Source organism: Microchirus variegatus (assembly GCF_963457635.1).
Source record: "Microchirus variegatus genome assembly, chromosome: 18".
Classification (NCBI taxonomy): Eukaryota; Metazoa; Chordata; class Actinopteri; order Pleuronectiformes; family Soleidae; genus Microchirus; species Microchirus variegatus.
The window spans coordinates 24,522,615-24,547,564 of record NC_139819.1 but is presented as its reverse complement, the minus strand read 5'-3'; the positions used below and the strand labels follow the sequence as shown (position 1 = coordinate 24,547,564).

General features: G+C 45.8%; 1 protein-coding gene across 1 annotated transcript; it reads left to right on the top strand.

Annotated features, from left to right (window-relative positions):
* Positions 1-2,081: 2,081 nt before the first annotated feature.
* On the top strand, positions 2,082-24,286 carry LOC310939856 (uncharacterized protein; the record flags this gene model as incomplete). Its single annotated transcript, XM_083904704.1, has 25 exons — positions 2,082-2,098; positions 2,235-2,349; positions 5,206-5,398; positions 5,498-7,286; positions 7,383-7,556; positions 7,642-7,815; positions 8,824-8,870; positions 8,949-9,465; positions 9,813-9,896; positions 10,180-10,237; positions 10,308-10,753; positions 14,381-14,463; positions 15,776-15,852; positions 17,400-17,625; positions 17,710-19,543; positions 19,640-19,813; positions 19,901-20,074; positions 20,161-20,334; positions 20,421-20,594; positions 20,680-20,853; positions 20,939-21,112; positions 21,198-21,371; positions 21,458-21,631; positions 23,695-23,818; positions 24,218-24,286. The coding sequence occupies 25 exons, from the start codon at positions 2,082-2,084 to the stop codon at positions 24,284-24,286; spliced, it is 7,419 nt and encodes a 2,472-aa protein (XP_083760830.1).
* Between the last annotated feature and the right edge of the window lie 664 nt (positions 24,287-24,950).

Sequence of the window (24,950 nt, the reverse complement as noted above, 5' to 3'; positions counted from 1 at the left end):
TTCAACATTAAAGGGTCAGTCAACATTAAAGGGACAGTCAACATTAAAGGGACAGTTCTTAAAGGGACAGTCCAACATTAAAGTGACAGTCCAACATTAAAGGGACAGTTCAACATTAAAGGGACAGTCCAACATTAAAGGGACAGCTCAACATTAAAGGGACATTCCAACATTAAAGGGACAGTCCAAACATTAAAGGGACAGTTCTTAAAGGGACAGTCAACATTAAAGGGACAGTTCAACATTAAAGGGACAGTTCTTAAAGGGACAGTCAACATTAAAGGGACAGTTCAACATTAAAGGGACAGTTCTTAAAGGGACAGTCAACATTAAAGGGACAGTTCAACATTAAAGGGACAGTCCAACACTAAAGGGACAGTTCAACATTAAAGGGACAGTCCAACATTAAAGTGAACTTTCCCTTTAACGTCACAGAGACTTTGATGAAGACGTCGTCTCTGTCTCCGTCCTTCAGTCCAAAAAAGGAAGACATCAGTAAATAAGAGGAGAACTGGCATCAGTCCTCCTCCTCCTCCTCCTCCTCCTCTTCCTCCTATTCCTCCTCCTCCTCTTCGTCCTCCTGTAAGCAGAGTAAACACAGAGGGTGTGGTCAGCTGGTGTCCATCACATGTCCATGTTTAGTTGTACAGTCTTCATCACCTCCTCCTCCTCCTCTTCCTCCTCTGCGTCTCCTCCTCTTCATCACTTCTTACTTTGGCTCTTTTATTCATTCATTCATTTACATCTTTATTAACTAACACACAAGTTAGTTTCTTTTTTTCACTGTAGTCACACACACAAACACACACACACACACACAAACACACACACACACACACACACACACACACACACAAACAGACACACACACTCACACACGCACGCACGCGCACACACACACACACACACACACACACACATTCCTGAGCGTCTCTCTCTGTGTTGATGTTAGTCGACCAATCAGAAACAGTTTAAGAGTTCAGCTGTTTTCCCATTTTCGGTCAAAGTCCAGGCTTGGTGTGTGTGTGTGTTCTTGTACTTGCAGCATACTGAGGACCAGTGAGGGTTTAAACAAAGTGAGGACATTTTGTCCTCACTTTGTTTTAGTTTAAATCACTTCCTGAGGTCGTAAACATGTTAAACTCTGATTTTCAGCCTGGAGATGTTTGACTGCGGCTGATGGAGGATTTGAGTCTTGATGTTTGTAAGCTTTTCTCTTCTGAGACGCCTACGATAGCATTATCATCATTAGCATTATCATCATTAGCATTATCATCATTAGCATTATCATCAACATACTCATCAATATGTGACATATGACCGACTAATGGGGTCTAAGGGGACAAATGATAGATTATGGACCATCTGGGTTTATGAGGTCAACACACAAAACTAACTATTGTAGTAACTGTAACTAACTCACACCTGTGACAGTGAAGGGGGCGGAGTCTCGACAGGTTGATCTGGTTCTAGTGATTTATTTATACTTTGACTCTGAAGGTGTGAGGACGTGACTCTGTCCTCAGATCAGACACTGAAGGACATCAGGACAGACGAGGGACAATCAGCAGCGTCTTGTGTCCTCGTGGACAGTGACCTGATCTCAGTTCAGCAGGTGAGAGTCTGATCATCACTGTGACTCCATGTACTAATGTCTGCAGTATTCTCTGCTCTGTGATTGGCTGCTGCTCGTATAGATTCATGTTATTCAGCTCATTTCTATGACAGTGATTTTCATGGATCATGTGTTTGTGTCTCAGTAAAATCACTGTTGAATCTTTAGGATCTGACTTTGTGTTTTCAACATTCCTGCATGAAGAGTCTGAACTGAACTGGTCTGAACTGGTCTGAACTGGTCTGAACTGGTCTGACAGCTTCATCAACAGATTAAATCTGACCCAGTTTATTACGCTTCATAATTCTCTGTTTTAATGTTAAAGTACGTTAGAAATCACATGATCACGTTTCTTTGGTGGTCGATTGAAACCTGGTTCACTGATTAATTTTGGTGACTCAAGTCTCACCAACTCAGAGCCCGCCCACTAACTGGGTGACTGACAGTCCATTATTAGCATAAACCAATGGGCTGCTCTGATTGGTCAGTCAGCCAATGAGGGTCATGTCGGCCAATTATGTGCTTAAAAAAAGTCTTCTGTTGACCGGTCCACATTAGGTCAGTGTGGTCCATCCATGTTAGCAGAACTTGTAATGATTGTCCTGTGTTCTCCCAGCAGGTGGCGCTCTGCTATGAATCAGATCAAGGACAGTGAAGAGGAAGCTCCGCCCTCTAAAAGCACTCTGTGTGAGGAACATGAGGGTCAGAGGTCAGATGAAGATCTCATGGATCATGTGACTCGTCTCCATGTCACAGCTCAGTGTTTTATTGACACATCATGTCCTGTGTTTGTAGGAGGATCCATCAACAGAGACCAGACTCTGCTGGACCTGGACCTGGACCTGGACCTGGACCTGGACCTGGACCTGGACCTGGACCTGGACCTGGACCTGGACCTGGACCTGGACCCAGCTGTGTCTCCATGAAGAGTGACTGGTCCATGGATAAACCTATGAACTTCAAACAAGAACAGAGGTCAGATGATGGAGGTCTTCACAGGTCAACAACTCAAATGATCCACCATGTAGCACCAGAGACACCTTATATTTAGGACCTCAGATCCAGTACCAAGACATTCTGGACCCAAGTCCCAAACAGAGCCGTCTCTTTAAGCTCAGATCTGGAGCCATGAAAGAATAAGAAATGTTGAATAAATGTGGAACAGTCCTGGCTCACGTCCTTGGCTTTGGGTAAAGTGATCTGACTGAAGATGTTCTCCATGTTTTAGTGGAAGTCTTAAATGTGTTGATCAGTGTAGAGTTTGACACCGAGCAGCCGACACCATCTGGGTCAAACCATCTCTGTCTCCTGATACTGTCCATCATTAAAGACACCATGTAGCAGGCCCTTGGTGTTCACAAATAAGGCGGAGAGAATCAACGGGTGCTTAAATTTTATTAGTTGACATTGCACCGTGAAAACTATAAAGAGGAAATACAGAAAGGAAAAATAGGAAATTAGATTAAATACATCAGAGAAATATTTCATTTATACACATATCAATACATTTATTTCTGTTCAATAAAAAGATTAAAATATACATTTATTAAACTCAATCGGACCATATCAAACAATGTGCACATTCCTCAGAATTAACTGAATCTAGACATCCCAAGGATAAAAACAATTCAGAAACTGAGGTCCACATACCTCATTCCACTATACCAAGGGAGCTAATTGTTTGATTCAAAGGTGCCGTCGGGGGAAACCATCTGCCTCCTAACAACAATAAAACAAACTTAAAGCGGACCACAAAATGAGGATTACAATAAATGGTTTTAAAATAAAACTTACATGGAAAGCCACAATTAATCAGACAAAGGAGAGACTCAGCAGCACATGCACCATGCTAGCACAGAGGAGACAAAGACTCAGGAGGGGGAATGTGCACAGGTGAGGGTTACAGGCGTCAATAGTCTCTTCCCTCTTATACCTTGTTACCATCCACAAAGACTGGCCACCAGATGTCAGTATTAGGTCATTTACTGACTCATCAAACAAAAAAAACAAAGGAAAACTAAGGTGACAGCCTAAAAGAATCTTCTGTCATTTACACATCAATCTATCAGAGCAGATGGTGGATTTACATGTCCTGTGTTTGTAGGAGGATCCATCAACAGAGACCAGACTCTGCAGGACCTGGACCTGGACCTGGACCTGGACCTGGACCTGGACCTGGTCCCAGCTGTTTGTCCATGAAGAGTGACCAGTCTTTTGGTCGTTATATTAACTTCAAGGATGGACAAGAACATGATGAACTGATGTAAGAATGTCACACTTACATGATCCTCCACCAGGGGGAGCCTACTTTCTCGTCATATCACAGATCTGTGAAACTGTGACGTTGTTTTAAACGCGACTCAAACTCACAAACAGAGAACATCGATGTAAACACATGAACTTCTTCAAGTCCTTGAAGAACCACGATGTATTTTTGCAGACACTAAAACATCTGCTCGCTCTTGATGTTTTTTAAAATAAATGTCGGGTTTGATTCTTGTGCCGGACGTTGTTGCTCATGACTCCAGTGATGACCAATCAGTGACCGACAGTCTGTTGATGTCACATTTTCCTGAATGTTTTCTCCTCAGAGTTGATCAGCAGAGGACAGAGGTTCTCAGTGGTCAGTCTGTCCAGCAGCATAGAGCAGACCTGGACTCCATATTTAAGGTGTGTACATGTACATGACACTACTGTTCATATTGAAGCAGAGTCCTGGTCCTGACAGTCAGGATGCTGCTCTGTGGACCTACAGAGTCCTGGTCCTGACAGTCTGGATGCTGCTCTGTGGACCTGCAGAGTCCTGGTCCTGACAGTCAGGATGCTGCTCTGTGGACCTGCAGAGTCCTGGTCCTGACAGTCTGGATGCTGCTCTGTAGACCTGCAGAGTCCTGGTCCTGACAGTCAGGATGCTGCTCTGTAGACCTGCAGAGTCCTGGTCCTGACAGTCAGGATGCTGCTCTGTGGATCTGCAGAGTCCTGGTCCTGACAGTCAGGATGCTGCTCTGTGGACCTGCAGAGTCCTGGTCCTGACAGTCTGGATGCTGCTCTGTGGATCTGCAGAGTCCTGGTCCTGACAGTCTGGATGCTGCTCTGTGGACCTGCAGAGTCCTGGTCCTGACAGTCAGGATGCTGCTCTGTGGATCTGCAGAGTCCTGGTCCTGACAGTCAGGATGCTGCTCTGTGGACCTGCAGAGTCCTGGTCCTGACAGTCTGGATGCTGCTCTGTAGACCTGCAGAGTCCTGGTCCTGACAGTCAGGATGCTGCTCTGTGGACCTGCAGAGTCCTGGTCCTGACAGTCTGGATGCTGCTCTGTAGACCTGCAGAGTCCTGGTCCTGACAGTCAGGATGCTGCTCTGTAGACCTGCAGAGTCCTGGTCCTGACAGTCAGGATGCTGCTCTGTGGATCTGCAGAGTCCTGGTCCTGACAGTCTGGATGCTGCTCTGTGGACCTGCAGAGTCCTGGTCCTGACAGTCTGGATGCTGCTCTGTGGACCTGCAGGACTTCACTCTGTCACTGATCATCTCAGGTTAAACTTCACATGTTCTGTTCCAGCTGCTGGAGGAGAACATCATCTGCTTTGTGAAGAACGAGCTGAAGAAGATCCAGAAGGTTCTGGGTACAGATCACACAGAAGTCTCAGAGAGTCAGAGGGAGGATGAGGAGGTGTTGGATGGTGAAGATGAGGAGCAGAGGAGGAGCAGAGAGGCCTTTCTGAAGATCACAGAGAACTTCTTGAGGAGGATGAAGCAGGAGAAGCTCGCTGACTGTCTGCAGAACAGTAAGAGGACTTTTAATGTGAAAGGAAGAACATCTTATTTTCTCAATGATCCACTCACTGATTAATTTTATTGTGTTCTTTCAGAAACCAGAGCTGCAGCTTGTCGACGTGAACTCAAATCAAACCTGAAGAAGAAGTTCCAGTGTTTGTTTGAGGGCGTGGCTAAACCAGGAAACCCCACCCTTCTGAATGAGATCTTCACAGAGCTCTACATCACAGAGGGAGGGACTGGAGAGGTCAATGAAGAACATGAGGTCAGACAGATTGAAAGAGCTTCCTGGAAACCAGACAGAGCAGAAACAACCATCAGACAAGAAGACATCTTTAAAGCCTCAGCTGGAAGAGACGGACCAATCAGAAGAGTGATGACAAAGGGAGTGGCTGGCATTGGGAAAACAGTGTTAACACAGAAGTTCACTCTGGACTGGGCTGAAGACAAAAGCAACCAGGACATAGAGTTGACATTTCCCTTCACCTTCAGAGAGCTGAATGTGCTGAAAGAGAAGAAGTACAGTTTGGTGGAACTCATCCATCACTTCTTCACTGAAACCAAAGAAGCAGGAATCTGCAGGTTTGAAGACTTGAAGGTGGTCTTCATCTTTGATGGTCTGGACGAGTGTCGACTTCCTCTGGACTTCCACAACACTGAGATCCTGACTGATGTCACAGCGTCCACCTCAGTGGACGTGCTGCTGACAAACCTCATCAGGGGGAAACTGCTTCCCTCTGCTCGCCTCTGGATAACCACACGACCTGCAGCAGCCAATCAGATCCCTCCTGACTGTGTTGACATGGTGACAGAGGTCAGAGGGTTCACAGACCCACAGAAGGAGGACTACTTCAGGAAGAGGTTCAGAGATGAGGAGCAGGCCAGGAGGATCATCTCCCACATCCAGACATCACGAAGCCTCCACATCATGTGTCACATCCCAGTCTTCTGCTGGATCACTGCAACAGTTCTGGAGAACATGTTGAGAACCAGAGATGGAGGAGAACTGCCCAAGACCCTGACTGAGATGTACATCCACTTCCTGGTGGTTCAGTCCAAAGTGAAGAAGGTCAAATATGATGGAGGAGCTGAGACAGATCCACACTGGAGTCCAGAGAACATGGAGATGATTCAGTCTCTGGGGAAACTGGCTTTTGAGCAGCTGCAGAAAGGAAACCTGATCTTCTATGAATCAGACCTGACAGAGTGTGGCATCGATATCACAGCAGCTTCAGTTTACTCAGGAGTCTTCACTCAGATCTTTAAAGAGGAGAGAAGCCTGTACCAGGACAAGGTCTTCTGCTTTGTCCATCTGAGTGTTCAGGAGTTTCTGGCTGCTCTTCATGTCCATGTGACCTTCATCAACTCTGGAACAGATCTGTTGTCGGAAGAACTAACAACGAGTCTGTGGTGCAGACTGTATAGACACACACCTGATCTGAAACATCTGCACCAGAGTGCTGTGGACCAGGCCTTACTGAGTCCAAATGGACACCTGGACTTGTTCCTCCGCTTCCTCCTGGGTCTTTCACTGGAGACCAATCAGAAGCTCTTAAGAGGTCTACTGACACAAACAGGAAGTGGTTCACAGACCAATCAGAAAACAGTTGAGTACATCAAGAAGAATATCAGTAAGAATCTGTCAGCAGAGAGAAGCATCAACCTGTTCCACTGTCTGAATGAACTGAACCATGGTTCTCTTGTGGAGGAGATCCAAGAGTCCCTCACATCAGGACATCTGTCCACAAAGACACTGTCTCATGCTCAGTGGTCAGCTCTGGTCTTCATCTTACTGTCATCAGGAAAAGATCTGGAAGAGTTTGACCTGAAGAAGTTCTCTGCTTCAGAGGAGGCTCTTCTGAAGCTGCTGCCGGTGGTCAAAGCCTCCAACAAAGCTCTGTACGTGGATCAATATATAAATATTAATAAGACATATTCTAAAGAGCAGAAGATAAACATGTTTAACCTTTTGTTCATCACTGTTTTCTACCTCAGACTGAGTGACTGTAAACTCTCAGAGAGAAGCTGTGAAGCTCTGTCCTCAGTCCTCAGCTCTGTGTCCTCTAGTCTGAGACACCTGGACCTGAGGAACAATGACCTCCAGGATTCAGGAGTGAAGCTGCTGTGTGATGGACTGAAGAGTCCTCACTGTTCTCTGGAGACTCTCAGGTCAGGACTCACTTTATTTGACAGTTGATCTTGAGGTTCTTGTTGATGAAGATGTTCTGAGTTCATCATATCTTCTTAACTCCAGTCTGTCAGGTTGTCTGGTCACAGAAGAAGGATGTTCTTCTCTGACCTCAGCTCTGAACTCCAACCCCTCCCATCTGAGAGAACTGGACCTGAGCTTCAATCATCCAGGAAACTCAGGAAAGAAGCTTCTGTCTGCTGGACTGAAGAGTCCACACTGGAGACTGGACACTCTCAGGTATTCTCCTCCTCTTCCTCCTCCTCTTCATCTTCTGCTTCATCTTCAACAGCAGGATCCAAACTCTTAAACAGGTTCAGGATGAAGATTTTCAACTGAATCAAAACAGATGTTGTTTTAGAACATTTATGAGTTTCTGCAGAAAAACAAAGAACTGGATCCAAACTAAATACTAATGAAGTTAAATCATTCCTGACTGGATTCAATTATAAGGTAAATACCTGAAAACTGGACTTAAGTTACATATTTTGTCATCCTTAATATTTCCAAGAAGTATTTAAACTTCAAGTACACAGTACACTTTTTATGTTGTCCTCTGTGAGACTAATGTGATAAGAAGCCCATGAATATAACCAAACATTAGTGAAACATTTGAAACAGAGGAGTTAAACATGTATAAACAGAAGTTAAAGCAGAACTCGACCTGAAGTTCCAATTAACGCTGTTTTTTAGTGTGTATCTGCGTCATTACCTTGTTTATGAAGCCTGACGGTTAAACAATGTTTAAACAATGTTTTGATAATGAGGAGCAGTGCATCCACCATTCCAGAGGGGGGAGCTGTGCTTCTGAGAGCTGGTGTGCTGGATAGTACTGGCCAATCACAAGACTCTGTCTTCTGGGGGTGAAAGTTCACTTTGAAACATCACGGCTGACGAACAGCGTCAGAAAAGAGGATTTCTATCGGCTCGTTTACAGCAACTAGGAGGTTTTTGAGCATAAAAACAAGTTAATGTATGTAAGTAGACCTCCATAACTAACATATATGTGCAACAGGACCACTCTTTGTGAGCTTTAAAATTTATATACAGGAGTCGTCTTATTGTCCACATGGTGGCGCTGTTACGAAAATACGTAGCCTCCTGAAACTGTGGTCTCTGGTTCTGCAGACACCGTCTTCTCTTTGAAACACACCTGTCCTTCATCTGACACCAGGGTGTAGTTCATCATTGTGTCCACCAGAGTGCGTCATTAAGACACAAACTCATTCAGACTGTTTCTTCCTCCAGGATGGACCATGCTGGAGAGCAGAGGCTAAAACCTGGTGTCAGGAAGTGTAAGTATGGATTTACAGGAAATAACAACATCTCAGCTGATCATCAATAAACTGCAGCTGTGTCTTGTTCTTCATCAGATTCATGTGAACTGGAACTGGACACAAACACAATGTACAGAAGACTCAAACTGTCTGAAGACAACAGGAAAGTGACCTTTGAGACAGAATATCAGTCGTATCCTGATCATCCAGACAGATTTGATTACTGGTCTCAGTTGCTGTGTAGATCTGGTCTGACTGGTCTCTGTTACTGGGAGGTCGAGTGGAGAAGACATGTTTATATATCAGTGAGTTACAGAGGAATCAAGAGGAAAGGCAACAGTTATGACTCTGTGTTTGGACGTAATAATCAGTCCTGGAGTCTGATCTGCTCTGATGATGATGGTTATTCTGTCCTTCACTGTGATACAGAAACACCCATCACATCGTCCTCTGTCTCTCACAGAGTCTCAGTGTTTGTGGACTGTCCTGCTGGGACTCTGTCCTTCTACAGAGTCTCCTCTGACTCACTGATCCACCTCCACACCTTCAGGACCACATTCACTCAAACACTGTATCCTGGGTTCTGGGTCGGGTTTGGTTCCTCAGTGTCTCTGTGTTCTCTGTAGAACATGAAGAGACAGCAGCTTCAGTGGTGGACGAGGTCTCACTGTTTAGAACCTGATGTTAAAGCCTCAGTAATTCATTGTTGAAAGACTTTTGAATTCTCTTCAATAAATAAAGACTAAAAACTTGTATGTGTGAAATAAACATGACGTTCACGTAATAAACAATGATTGTCTGTCATTCACTGAGTCGTCTACCTGTGCTGCTCATTATAATGAGCTACTGACTGTGCTGTGAGCGCCCCCTGCTGCTGAGAACCAGCCTGAAACAATTCAGAACCATCAGCCTGCTCAGTGTTGAAGGGAAGATATTCTTCAGCATTGTTGCCCCTGACAGAAAACCTCCTGAGGAACTTCTATATCGATACCTCGGTCCAGAAAGGATGGATCCTGAAGGTACTGGAGAGTCTGGATCACACAGGTATAATAACAGCTGATCAGAGAAGCCTGAGAGAATAAGGGCGACCTGGTCGGGCTGTGGCTGGACCTCATGAATGCCTATGGGTCCATGACCCAACAAGATGGCGGAAGAAGCACTGTGTCGTCACCACATCCTGGATTATTACGATGGATTCAGCCTGAGTTTCCTTAGGGCACTTAACATCGGACAGGCATACACTTACCATGAACATGATGGTGAAGTTGGCCGAGGGTCTGTGCAGAGGGTCAGAGCCTTCATGGACACCACATGTTCCTGGGAGTAGGTGGATCCTGAAAGGCCTGGAGGATCTGGACACATGGGCCCTCATGACCTTCAATCCAGTGAAATCCAGATTGTGCTGAAGAAAAGAAAGGTCACTGACAAGTTCCACTTCACACTTGGCAACACCAGGATACCATCCATCACAGAGAAACTGGTGAAGAACCTGGGGAAGGTTTTCAACTGCAGCCTGAGCGACACAGCAGCTATCTGCTCTACAACAAAGATCTGGAGACTTGTGGACAAACCGGAACTGGCCTGGATTTACCAACAGGTCATCCTCCCAAGGATCCTCTGGCCCTAAACAAAGCTGCAGCCTACAGAGTCCCAATTTCCACGGTTGAGGGCTTTGAGAGGAGAGTCAGTGGATACCTGTGGAGGTGGACGGGTCTACCTCTGAGCCTGAGCAGCATCACCCTTTATGTACAGAGCAACATCCTGAGGCTTCTCATCAGCAGCCTGAACGAGGAGTTCATGGTGAGTCGTACAAAGGAGATGCTGCAATACCAAGAGTCCTCTGATCACAAGGTCTGGGATAGAAGTCTGGACAGAGACAGAGAGCAGCTGAGGCCGTGGATGTGGATGAGGCTGAATCCCGGCTGCAGAACAGAACACTAGAGCGGACCGAGGTACTGGTGCAACTCCTCACTATGACAAAGCAAAGGGGAAGGACAGGAGAGCACTGGTCCAGGAAGAGGTGTGATAGCCATAGTGAACACCGTCTGCAATGGAATTGACAAATGCAAGCCCCGCCTCCAGTAAAGAGGAGCATCTCTTTTGTGAAGGCCGAGAAGAAGAAGAAGAAGAAGAAGAAGAAGAAGAAGAAGAAGAAGAAGCCACCAGCTGCAGCCAGAACCACCTCCGCTGGCCTCTTGGCAACAGCACAAGAGTGGGAGCTCAGAGTTGACCTGGGGAAGCAACTGAAGTTCCCCGAAAATGCTGCTCTCAGACCGGATGTGGTCCTCACCTCAGCAACATCTAAGCAGATTATTCTCCTGGAGCTCACTGTTCCCTGGGAGGCTAACGTATTGAGGAGGCTAACGAGAGGAAGAGGGCTAAATATGCTGCACTGATCCCCCTCTTCTCGTGGGTGGAGGAATCTACATTGATTTTCCATTGTTCTGACAGTCTTCACAGAGTAACAGAACCTGCATGTTGCTTTGTGATTTCTCTTCTTGTACAAGAATAAACTCTTGTTTGATTCCTGAGCTCCAAACTCCATCCTTTTACTAAATTATTTTGACAATTTTGGCGCCAAACGTGGGGCACCAATATCTGTCGCTATCTTCACAACGGTGGATCTGAAGAACTTACAAGGTAGAGAAAAGGAACATTTCTCCAGGAAAGACCTCCACCTCAGGGCTCTTAAAGCTGGGTTCAGGTCCTCTGAAGAGTGGGACAGTGACGGGGGAATGACCAGAGAGGAGATGGACCAGCCCGGGATAATACCACCTCGTTTGGCACCAAGATTAAAAATATCTTATGAGGACCCATTGAATGTTGATATCACACCCATTCGAGAAATGGTAAAACCGGTAAAATAAATAAAAAAGCAGGTTCCATCCATCCATTATCTACCGCTTTATCCTCCACCAGAGGGTCGCGGGGGGTGCTGTGCCTATCTCAGCTGCCATTGGGCGATAGGCGGGGTACACCCTGGACAGTTCGAAAAAGCAGGTTAAAAAACATAAAAAAATAACATAATATATAATACAATATATAATATAACATAACATATAATATATGGCAACAGCACAAGAGTGGGAGCTCAGAGTTGACCTGGGGAAGCAACTGAAGTTCCCCCGAAAATGCTGCTCTCAGACCGGATGTGGTCCTCACCTCAGCAACATCTAAGCAGATTGTTCTCCTGGAGCTCACTGTTCCCTGGGAGGCTAACGTATTGAGGAGGCTAACGAGAGGAAGAGGGCTAAATATGCTGCACTGGTGGAGGAATGCCAACGCAACGGGTGGAGAGCCAGATGCCACTGGGTATCACTGGAGCCAGACGGTCCATTAAGGAGGCCACTGAAGCAGCAGAAGTTGCTTCAAGGTGGCTGTGGATCAGGAGAGGAGATAAGTGGGTGGGGCTTAGTTCTACCTGGACACAAGCCGGGCTCGATCACCCCCGACTGGGTCACCTGGACGAGAGTGTACGATGTTTGAAAGACCTGAAACACTCAAGGACTCCAGGTAACATCACTGAGAGGATGTGACCAGGTTTCATCATAGCTGGTGTCACTCACTCACTCACTCACTCACTCACTCACTCACTCACTCACTCACTCACTCACTCACTCACTCACTCATACAGGGCATATGGGGTTAGGGTTACCTCAGACACCACATATGCCCTGTGTGTGTGTGTGTGTGTGCTTGCGTGTGTGTGTGTGCGTGAGTGTGTGTGTGTGAAAAGTTGCTTCATTCCTTTGTTTTCACCCTGAAGCAGAAAAAGTCCCAGAGGATGAAAGTGTGAATGTGTGCGTCATCACTTCCTGTTCATGTCTCTACATGCGTTCACACTGATGTCACCATGCGTTTCAAAATAAAAGCCCTCATGTTACGTGATTTTACTGCATCAGTAAACCTGGTTCTGGTCCAGTTTGATCATTTAAGAAAAAAAATACAACACAATACATTATATATATTATAATAGAACATAACATAACATAACATAATATATAATACAATATATAATATAATATAACATAACATAATGTTACGGAAATGTTGTATTAATATTATATAAATGTAAAAGTATGACCTGTAGTGACCTAAGATCAAAGGACCATTTGCTATAGTTTGACCACAGACAGTGTTTGGGTCATAAAACATCCTTATCTTCCACTCTCCCTGTGGGGGGTCCACCTGATTCCCCTCTTCTCGTGGGTGGAGGAATCTACATTGATTTTCCATTGTTCTGACAGTCTTCACAGAGTAACAGAACCTGCATGTTGCTTTGTGATTTCTCTTCTTGTACAAGAATAAACTCTTGTTTGATTCCTGAGCTCCAAACTCCATCCTTTTACTAAATTATTTTGACAATTTTGGCGCCAAACGTGGGGCACCAATATCTGTCGCTATCTTCACAACGGTGGATCTGAAGAACTTACAAGGTAGAGAAAAGGAACATTTCTCCAGGAAAGACCTCCACCTCAGGGCTCTTAAAGCTGGGTTCAGGTCCTCTGAAGAGTGGGACAGTGACGGGGGAATGACCAGAGAGGAGATGGACCAGCCCGGGATAATACCACCTCGTTTGGCACCAAGATTAAAAATATCTCATGAGGGTCAAATCATTGGAAACCTTATTTCGGGGGGGTTTGACTTCAAGATCGAGCGTTCTGTCTTTGGAAGGACGAGGTTTAAACTAATCCCGACTAACTTTTGTAGTAACTGTAACTAACTCACACCTGTGACAGTGAAGAGGGCGGAGTCTCGACAGGTTGATCTGGTTCTAGTGATTTATTTATACTTTGACTCTGAAGGTGTGAGGACGTGACTCTGTCCTCAGATCAGACACTGAAGGACATCAGGACAGACGAGGGACAATCAGCAGCGTCTTGTGTCCTCGTGGACAGTGACCTGATCTCAGTTCAGCAGGTGAGAGTCTGATCATCACTGTGACTCCATGTACTAATGTCTGCAGTATTCTCTGCTCTGTGATTGGCTGCTGCTCGTATAGATTCATGTTATTCAGCTCATTTCTATGACAGTGATTTTCATGGATCATGTGTTTGTGTCTCAGTAAAATCACTGTTGAATCTTTAGGATCTGACTTTGTGTTTTCAACATTCCTGCATGAAGTGTCTGAACTGAACTGGTCTGAACTGGTCTGAACTGGTCTGACAGCTTCATCAACAGATTAAATCTGACCCAGTTTATTACGCTTCATAATTCTCTGTTTCAATGTTAAAGTACGTTAGAAATCACATGATCACGTTTCTTTGGTGGTCGATTGAAACCTGGTTCACTGATTAACTTTGGTGACTCAAATCTCACCAACCCAGAGCCCGCCCACTAACTGGGTGACTGACAGTCCATTATTAGCATAAACCAATGGGCTGCTCTGATTGGTCAGTCAGCCAATGAGGGTCATGTCGGCCAATTATGTGCTTAAAAAAGTCTTCTGTTGACCGGTCCACATTAGGTCAGTGTGGTCCATCCATGTTAGCAGAACTTGTAATGATTGTCCTGTGTTCTCCCAGCAGGTGGCGCTCTGCTATGAATCAGATCAAGGACAGTGAAGAGGAAGCTCCGCCCTCTAAAAGCACTCTGTGTGAGGAACATGAGGGTCAGAGGTCAGATGAAGATCTCATGGATCATGTGACTCGTCTCCATGTCACAGCTCAGTGTTTTATTGACACATCATGTCCTGTGTTTGTAGGAGGATCCATCAACAGAGACCAGACTCTGCTGGACCTGGACCTGGACCTGGACCTGGACCTGGACCTGGACCTGGACCTGGACCTGGACCCAGCTGTGTCTCCATGAAGAGTGACTGGTCCATGGATGAACCTATGCACTTCAAACAAGAACAGAGGTCAGATGATGGAGGTCTTCACAGGTCAACAACTCAAATGATCCACCATGTAGCACCAGAGACACCTTATATTTAGGACCTCAGATCCAGTACCAAGACATTCTGGACCCAAGTCCCAAACAGAGCCGTCTCTTTAAGCTCAGATCTGGAGCCATGAAAGAATAAGAAATGTTGAATTAATGTGGAACAGTCCTGGCTCACGTCCTTGGCTTTGGGTAAAGTGATCTGACTGAAGATGTTCTCCATGTTTTAGTGGAAGTCTTAAATGTGTTGATCAGTGTAGAGTTTGACACCGAGCAGCATCTGGGTCAAACCATCTCTGTCTCCTGATACTGTCCATCATTAAAGACATCAATCTATCAGAGCAGATGGTGGATTTACATGTCCTGTGTTTGTAGGAGGATCCATCAACAGAGACCAGACTCTGCAGGACCTGGACCTGGACCTGGACCTGGACCTGGTCCCAGCTGTTTGTCCATGAAGAGTGACTGGTCTAAAGGTCGTCTTATTGACTTATTGATTGAGAGTCAGAGGTAAGTAAAAAATAGTTTGTTGATTTTAGTAAACATCATTTTCTAATTATATTGAATATTTATTGAATTAGGAATCAACACAAGAAACAAGACTTTCCTGGACCTGGACCTGGTACCAGCTGTTTGTCCATGAAGAGTGACCAGTCTTTTGGTCGTGATATTAACTTCAAGGATGGACAAGAACATGATGAACTGATGTAAGAATGTCACACTTACATGATCCTCCACCAGGGGGAGCCTACTTTCTCGTCATATCACAGATGTGTGAAACTGTTGTGACGTTGTTTTAAACGCGACTCAAACTCACAAACAGAGAACATCGATGTAAACACATGAACTTCTTCAAGTCCTTGAAGGACCACAATGTATTTTTGCAGACACTAAAACATCTGCTCGCTCTTGATGTTTTTTAAAATAAATGTCGGGTTTGATTCTTGTGCCGGACGTCGTTGCTCATGACTCCAGTGATGACCAATCAGTGACCGACAGTCTGTTGACGTCACATTTTCCTGAATGTTTTCTCCTCAGAGTTGATCAGCAGAGGACAGAGGTTCTCAGTGGTCAGTCTGTCCAGCAGCATGGAGAAGACCTGGACTCAATATTTAAGGTGTGTACATGTACATGACACTACTGTTCATATTGAAGCAGAGTCCTGGTCCTGACAGTCAGGATGCTGCTCTGTGGACCTGCAGAGTCCTGGTCCTGACAGTCTGGATGCTGCTCTGTGGACCTGCAGAGTCCTGGTCCTGACAGTCTGGATGCTGCTCTGTGGACCTGCAGAGTCCTGGTCCTGACAGTCTGGATGATGCTCTGTGGACCTGCAGAGTCCTGGTCCTGACAGTCTGGATGCTGCTCTGTGGACCTGCAGAGTCCTGGTCCTGACAGTCTGGATGCTGCTCTGTGGACCTGCAGAGTCCTGGTCCTGACAGTCTGGATGCTGCTCTGTGGACCTGCAGAGTCCTGGTCCTGACAGTCTGGATGCTGCTCTGTGGACCTGCAGAGTCCTGGTCCTGACAGTCTGGATGCTGCTCTGTGGACCTGCAGAGTCCTGGTCCTGACAGTCAGGATGCTGCTCTGTGGACCTGCAGAGTCCTGGTCCTGACAGTCTGGATGCTGCTCTGTGGACCTGCAGAGTCCTGGTCCTGACAGTCTGGATGCTGCTCTGTGGACCTGCAGAGTCCTGGTCCTGACAGTCTGGATGCTGCTCTGTGGACCTGCAGAGTCCTGGTCCTGACAGTCTGGATGCTGCTCTGTGGACCTGCAGAGTCCTGGTCCTGACAGTCTGGATGTTGCTCTGTGGACCTGCAGAGTCCTGGTCCTGACAGTCTGGATGCTGCTCTGTGGACCTGCAGAGTCCTGGTCCTGACAGTCAGGATGATGCTCTGTGGACCTGCAGAGTCCTGGTCCTGACAGTCTGGATGCTGCTCTGTAGACCTGCAGAGTCCTGGTCCTGACAGTCAGGATGCTGCTCTGTGGACCTGCAGAGTCCTGGTCCTGACAGTCAGGATGCTGCTCTGTGGACCTGCAGAGTCCTGGTCCTGACAGTCTGGATGCTGCTCTGTAGACCTGCAGAGTCCTGGTCCTGACAGTCAGGATGCTGCTCTGTGGACCTGCAGAGTCCTGGTCCTGACAGTCTGGATGCTGCTCTGTAGACCTGCAGAGTCCTGGTCCTGACAGTCAGGATGCTGCTCTGTGGACCTGCAGAGTCCTGGTCCTGACAGTCTGGATGCTGCTCTGTGGACCTACAGAGTCCTGGTCCTGACAGTCTGGATGCTGCTCTGTGGATCTGCAGAGTCCTGGTCCTGACAGTCTGGATGCTGCTCTGTGGACCTGCAGAGTCCTGGTCCTGACAGTCAGGATGCTGCTCTGTGGACCTGCAGAGTCCTGGTCCTGACAGTCTGGATGCTGCTCTGTGGACCTGCAGAGTCCTGGTCCTGACAGTCAGGATGCTGCTCTGTGGACCTGCAGAGTCCTGGTCCTGACAGTCAGGATGCTGCTCTGTGGACCTGCAGAGTCCTGGTCCTGACAGTCTGGATGCTGCTCTGTGGACCTGCAGAGTCCTGGTCCTGACAGTCTGGATGCTGCTCTGTGGACCTGCAGGACTTCACTCTGTCACTGATCATCTCAGGTTAAACTTCACATGTTCTGTTCCAGCTGCTGGAGGAGAACATCATCTGCTTTGTGAAGAACGAGCTGAAGAAGATCCAGAAGGTTCTGGGTACAGATCACACAGAAGTCTCAGAGAGTCAGAGGGAGGATGAGGAGGTGTTGGATGGTGAAGATGAGGAGCAGAGGAGGAGCAGAGAGGCCTTTCTGAAGATCACAGAGAACTTCTTGAGGAGGATGAAGCAGGAGAAGCTCGCTGACTGTCTGCAGAACAGTAAGAGGACTTTTAATGTGAAAGGAAGAACATCTAATTTTCTCAATGATCCACTCACTGATTTATTTTATTGTGTTCTTTCAGAAACCAGAGCTGCAGCTTGTCGACGTGAACTCAAATCAAACCTGAAGAAGAAGTTCCAGTGTTTGTTTGAGGGCGTGGCTAAAGCAGGAAACTCCACCCTTCTGAATGAGATCTTCACAGAGCTCTACATCACAGAGGGAGGGACTGGAGAGGTCAATGAAGAACATGAGGTCAGACAGATTGAAAGAGCTTCCTGGAAACCAGACAGAGCAGAAACAACCATCAGACAAGAAGACATCTTTAAAGCCTCAGCTGGAAGAGACGGACCAATCAGAAGAGTGATGACAAAGGGAGTGGCTGGCATTGGGAAAACAGTGTTAACACAGAAGTTCACTCTGGACTGGGCTGAAGACAAAAGCAACCAGGACATAGAGTTGACATTTCCCTTCACCTTCAGAGAGCTGAATGTGCTGAAAGAGAAGAAGTACAGTTTGGTGGAACTCATCCATCACTTCTTCACTGAAACCAAAGAAGCAGGAATCTGCAGGTTTGAAGACTTGAAGGTGGTCTTCATCTTTGATGGTCTGGACGAGTGTCGACTTCCTCTGGACTTCCACAACACTGAGATCCTGACTGATGTCACAGCGTCCACCTCAGTGGACGTGCTGCTGACAAACCTCATCAGGGGGAAACTGCTTCCCTCTGCTCGCCTCTGGATAACCACACGACCTGCAGCAGCCAATCAGATCCCTCCTGACTGTGTTGACATGGTGACAGAGGTCAGAGGGTTCACAGACCCACAGAAGGAGGACTACTTCAGGAAGAGGTTCAGAGATGAGGAGCAGGCCAGGAGGATCATCTCCCACATCCAGACATCACGAAGCCTCCACATCATGTGTCACATCCCAGTCTTCTGCTGGATCACTGCAACAGTTCTGGAGAACATGTTGAGAACCAGAGATGGAGGAGAACTGCCCAAGACCCTGACTGAGATGTACGTCCACTTCCTGGTGGTTCAGTCCAAAGTGAAGAAGGTCAAATATGATGGAGGAGCTGAGACAGATCCGCACTGGAGTCCAGAGAACATGAAGATGATTAAGTCTCTGGGGAAACTGGGTTTTGAGCAGCTGCAGAAAGGAAACCTGATCTTCTATGAATCAGACCTGACAGAGTGTGGCATCGATATCACAGCAGCTTCAGTTTACTCAGGAGTCTTCACTCAGATCTTTAAAGAGGAGAGAAGCCTGTACCAGGACAAGGTCTTCTGCTTTGTCCATCTGAGTGTTCAGGAGTTTCTGGCTGCTCTTCATGTCCATGTGACCTTCATCACCTCTGGAACAAATCTGTTGATCCAGAGGTCCAGACAGAGGTCCAGACAGAGGTCCAGACAGAGGTCCAGACAGAGGTCCAGACTGTTTAGACACAAACCTGATCTGAAACATCTGCACCAGAGTGCTGTGGACCAGGCCTTACTGAGTCCAAATGGACACCTGGACTTGTTCCTCCGATTCCTTCTGGGTCTTTCACTGGAGACCAATCAGAAGCTCTTAAGAGGTCTACTGACACAAACAGGAAGTGGTTCAGAGACCAATCAGGAAACAGTTGAGTACATCAAGGAGAAGATCAGTGAGAATCTGTCAGCAGAGAGAAGCATCAACCTGTTCCACTGTCTGAATGAACTGAACCATGGTTCTCTTGTGGAGGAGATCCAAGAGTCCCTCACATCAGGACATCTGTCCACAGAGACACTGTCTCCTGCTCAGTGGTCAGCTCTGGTCTTCATCTTACTGTCATCAGGAAAAGATCTGGAAGAGTTTGACCTGAAGAAGTTCTCTGCTTCAGAGGAGGCTCTTCTGAAGCTGCTGCCGGTGGTCAAAGCCTCCAACAAAGCTCTGTACGTGGATCAATATATAAATATTAATAAGACATATTCTAAAGAGCAGAAGATAAACATGTTTAACCTTTTGTTCATCACTGTTTTCTACCTCAGACTGAGTGACTGTAAACTCTCAGAGAGAAGCTGTGAAGCTCTGTCCTCAGTCCTCAGCTCTGTGTCCTCTAGTCTGAGACACCTGGACCTGAGGAACAATGACCTTCAGGATTCAGGAGTGAAGCTGCTGTGTGATGGACTGAAGAGTCCTCACTGTTCTCTGGAGACTCTCAGGTCAGATGATCCATGAAAGGTTGTGTTCATTTCCTGTCTGTCCTGACATTATTCAGTCATCACTCCTTCATGTCTGTGTCTCTTTAGGTTGTCAGGTTGTCTGGTCACAGAAGAAGGATGTTCTTCTCTGACCTCAGCTCTGAACTCAGACTCCTCCCTCCTGAAAAACCTGGACCTGAGTAACAATGACCTTCAGGATTCAGGAGTGAAGCTGCTGTGTGATGGACTGAAGAGTCCTCACTGTTCTCTGGAGACTCTCAGGTCAGGACTCACTTTATTTGACAATTCTTGTTGTAGGTTCTTGTTGATGAAGATGTTCTGAGTTCATCATATCTTCTTAACTCCAGTCTGTCAGGTTGTCTGGTCACAGAAGAAGGATGTTCTTCTCTGACCTCAGCTCTGAACTCAGACTCCTCCCTCCTGAAAAACCTGGACCTGAGTAACAATGACCTTCAGGATTCAGGAGTGAAGCTGCTGTGTGATGGACTGAAGAGTCCTCACTGTTCTCTGGAGACTCTCAGGTCAGGACTCACTTTATTTGACAATTCTTGTTGTAGGTTCTTGTTGATGAAGATGTTCTGAGTTCATCATATCTTCTTAACTCCAGTCTGTCAGGTTGTCTGGTCACAGAAGAAGGATGTTCTTCTCTGACCTCAGCTCTGAACTCAGACTCCTCCCTCCTGAAAAACCTGGACCTGAGTAACAATGACCTTCAGGATTCAGGAGTGAAGCTGCTGTGTGATGGACTGAAGAGTCCTCACTGTTCTCTGGAGACTCTCAGGTCAGGACTCACTTTATTTGACAGTTGATCTTGAGGTTCTTGTTGATGAAGATGTTCTGAGTTCATCATATCTTCTTAACTCCAGTCTGTCAGGTTGTCTGGTCACAGAAGAAGGATGTTCTTCTCTGACCTCAGCTCTGAACTCAGACTCCTCCCTCCTGAAAAACCTGGACCTGAGTAACAATGACCTTCAGGATTCAGGAGTGAAGCTGCTGTGTGATGGACTGAAGAGTCCTCACTGTTCTCTGGAGACTCTCAGGTCAGGACTCACTTTATTTGACAGTTGATCTTGAGGTTCTTGTTGATGAAGATGTTCTGAGTTCATCATATCTTCTTAACTCCAGTCTGTCAGGTTGTCTGGTCACAGAAGAAGGATGTTCTTCTCTGACCTCAGCTCTGAACTCAGACTCCTCCCTCCTGAAAAACCTGGACCTGAGGAACAATGACCTTCAGGATTCAGGAGTGAAGCTGCTGTGTGATGGACTGAAGAGTCCTCACTGTTCTCTGGAGACTCTCAGGTCAGGACTCACTTTATTTGACAGTTGATCTTGAGGTTCTTGTTGATGAAGATGTTCTGAGTTCATCATATCTTCTTAACTCCAGTCTGTCAGGTTGTCTGGTCACAGAAGAAGGATGTTCTTCTCTGACCTCAGCTCTGAACTCAGACTCCTCCCTCCTGAAAAACCTGGACCTGAGTAACAATGACCTTCAGGATTCAGGAGTGAAGCTGCTGTGTGATGGACTGAAGAGTCCTCACTGTTCTCTGGAGACTCTCAGGTCAGGACTCACTTTATTTGACAATTCTTGTTGTAGGTTCTTGTTGATGAAGATGTTCTGAGTTCATCATATCTTCTTAACTCCAGTCTGTCAGGTTGTCTGGTCACAGAAGAAGGATGTTCTTCTCTGACCTCAGCTCTGAACTCCAACCCCTCCCATCTGAGAGAACTGGACCTGAGCTTCAATCATCCAGGAAACTCAGGAGAGAAGCTTCTGTCTGCTGGACTGAAGAGTCCACACTGGAGACTGGACACTCTCAGGTATTCTCCTCCTCCTCCTCCTCTTCTGCTTCATCTTCAACAGCACCATTCAAACTTGTAAGAAGGTTCAGGTTGAAGATGTTCTGTTATTCTGCTGTCGTTTATGAGACAAATGTGATAAGAAGTCAGTGAATATAACCAAACATTAGTCAAACATTTTAAACACCTGTTGAAAAGCGGCACCGGAGCGTCAGCGTGATTATGTAAACACCAAGATTCACAGATCCAGCCCCAAAATAAGAGCAAAACAACAACTGACTTTCAAGAAAAACAAGCAGAAATGTTGTCTTATCTTTGCTGTTTATCAAAACAAGTTATTTCCACCGGAACAAAACCACTTCTAATGAAGAACTACACTTCCCAGCATGCTTTGGGAACAAATCCCGGTCTGATTGATCATTACAGAGCGACATTAGATCGTTCTGATTAGAGAAAGACGAATGTCTGCACAAATGCGTCATATGCATTTATGTCCTTTTGACTCACTAATGAAGTGATTCACACGCATTTGGAGACCGAGGTCTGATTCTATTGGTTTAGACTCTAAACTTTAGAGGTTTGAAACGAGCTGTCAATCACCCTAATTGACCAAGGTAAGCCAGAGCTATGACGCTGAGTAACTGAAGACGCTGCAGAGTCACAGAGTTGTTATTACGCACCTAACAGGAAGCATCCATTTACAGACAGTTATCATACTTTTTTTTTGGTTTTCTTCCCCAAACAAGTTCTTTTTAGACCTGTAGTGACATATTAAATAAAATTAAATGTGCTTTTCATAATTTGGTACCTAAGAAATCTCAAATGACACAGATGGTGCCAAACTGTGCCAAAGAGAGAACGCCCAGACATCTCTTTACTAAAACCTCTGTAATTTCACTCTGCTTCACTTCAGCAGCATCAGACTTTTCACAGCTCATGTCCACATGTTGTTACATGACCTCCATGTGTTTTTAAGCTTCTACTGCATATTTTAAAGGTGATATTTGCTTTAAAATGCAATATTTTTTTAGGCGAGAGAAAAAAATCCTTCAGTTATGCTGTGTTCCATGTACATTTACTCTGACACAGTGACATCTACAGTGAAACTTACACCTCTGGTGGAATCTCACAAGTGTTATCTTCATTTTGATACCAAGATAATCCACATAGAGCTTGTAACTGCAGAGATTTACTCTATTTAGTTTAGCTTCATGTCATTTCAGAGCAGGGACTCCACAAAGAGGCTCAGGGAAGAAGAGGTTAATAATAAACATAAAAACTAGAAACAAACACTTGACTCTCGTGAGAACGAGTGAATGTCTTATTAACAAGAGTTAAACATGTATATACAGAAGTTAAAATGAATATACAGGAGTTGAAATGTATATACAGGAGTTCTTCTGTGTTGTCCACATGGTGGCGCTGTTAAGAAAATGCGTAGCCTCCTGAAACTGTGGTCTCTGGTTCTGCAGACACCATCTTGTCTTTGAAACACACCTGTCCTTCATCTGACACCAGGGTGTAGTTCATCATTGTGTCCACCAGAGTGCGTCATTAAGACACAAACTCATTCAGACTGTTTCTTCCTCCAGGATGCACCATGCTGGAGAGCAGAGGCTAAAACCTGGTGTCAGGAAGTGTAAGTATGGATTTACAGGAAATAACAACATCTCAGCTGATCATCAATAAACTGCAGCTGTGTCTTGTTCTTCATCAGATTCATGTGAACTGGAACTGGACACAAACACAATGTACAGAAGACTCAAACTGTCTGAAGACAACAGGAAAGTGACCTTTGAGACAGAATATCAGTCGTATCCTGATCATCCAGACAGATTTGATTACTGGTCTCAGTTGCTGTGTAGATCTGGTCTGACTGGTCTCTGTTACTGGGAGGTCGAGTGGAGAAGACATGTTTATATATCAGTGAGTTACAGAGGAATCAAGAGGAAAGGCAACAGTTATGACTCTGTGTTTGGACGTAATAATCAGTCCTGGAGTCTGATCTGCTCTGATGATGATGGTTATTCTGTCCTTCACTGTGATACAGAAACACCCATCACATCGTCCTCTGTCTCTAACAGAGTCTCAGTGTTTGTGGACTGTCCTTCTGGGACTCTGTCCTTCTACAGAGTCTCCTCTGACTCACTGATCCACCTCCACACCTTCAGGACCACATTCACTCAAACACTGTATCCTGGGTTCTGGGTCGGGTTTGGTTCCTCAGTGTCTCTGTGTTCTCTGTAGAACATGAAGAGACAGCAGCTTCAGTGGTGGACGAGGTCTCACTGTTTAGAACCTGATGTTAAAGCCTCAGTAATTCATTGTTGAAAGACTTTTGAATTCTCTTCAATAAATAAAGACTAAAAACTTGTATGTGTGAAATAAACATGACGTTCACGTAATAAACAATGATTGTCTGTCATTCACTGAGTCGTCTACCTGTGCTGCTCATTATAATGAGCTACTGACTGTGCTGTGAGCGCCCCCTGACTTTCTGTCCCAGCATGCACTGCTTCTCCTCCTCTTCATGTAGTCTGACAACAGCGCCCCCTGCTGCGTCTGAGCAGAACAACACTCACACATTGTGTTGTCCGTCCTTCTCAGCCTTCGTTTCACTGCTGCCCCCTGCTGGCTGAGCGTGGCTATGACAACACAGAGGAATCTGAAGTCTGAAGAAACTAAAACTAAATATAAATGATTTTATTTTTAAATTAAAAACACAAGCGTGATGAAGAATCAAGAAAGAACGAAGTTAAAAAGTATAAAAGTAAGAGAAAAGAGATTTTATTTCATTTACAGAACATTTACATTATTTACACCAGAATTCAGTTGAATTTTCAATCAAGAAATCACAACCGTCCCTTTAAATGCCACATTATTCATGATGGACGACCTCGCTGCTCGGGACTCCGCCCCCTCAGTCACATGACGTGTCCGTCCCTGCACAGAGGACGCCTCCTGGTGGTCGGGCGGAGGATCACTCTGTCCACCTCAACATTCTGAACAAAAACAACACGGAGAAGTACAATGTTTGTGTTTCTGTGACGTTCTACTTTAACACGTTAGGGTTCTACTGTAACATTCTGTTGTAGGGTTCTACTGTAACGCTTTAGGGTTCTACTGTAACATTCTATAATAAGGTTCCACTTTAACGTTCTACTGTAACGTTCTACCTTAACACGTTAGGGTTCTACTGTGACGCTTTAGGGTTATACTGTAACATTCTATAATAAGGTTCCACTGTAACGTTCTACCTTAACACGTTAGGGTTCTACTGTAATATTCTGTTGTAGGGTTCTACTGTAACGTTCTACTGTAGGGTTCTACTGTAAGGTTC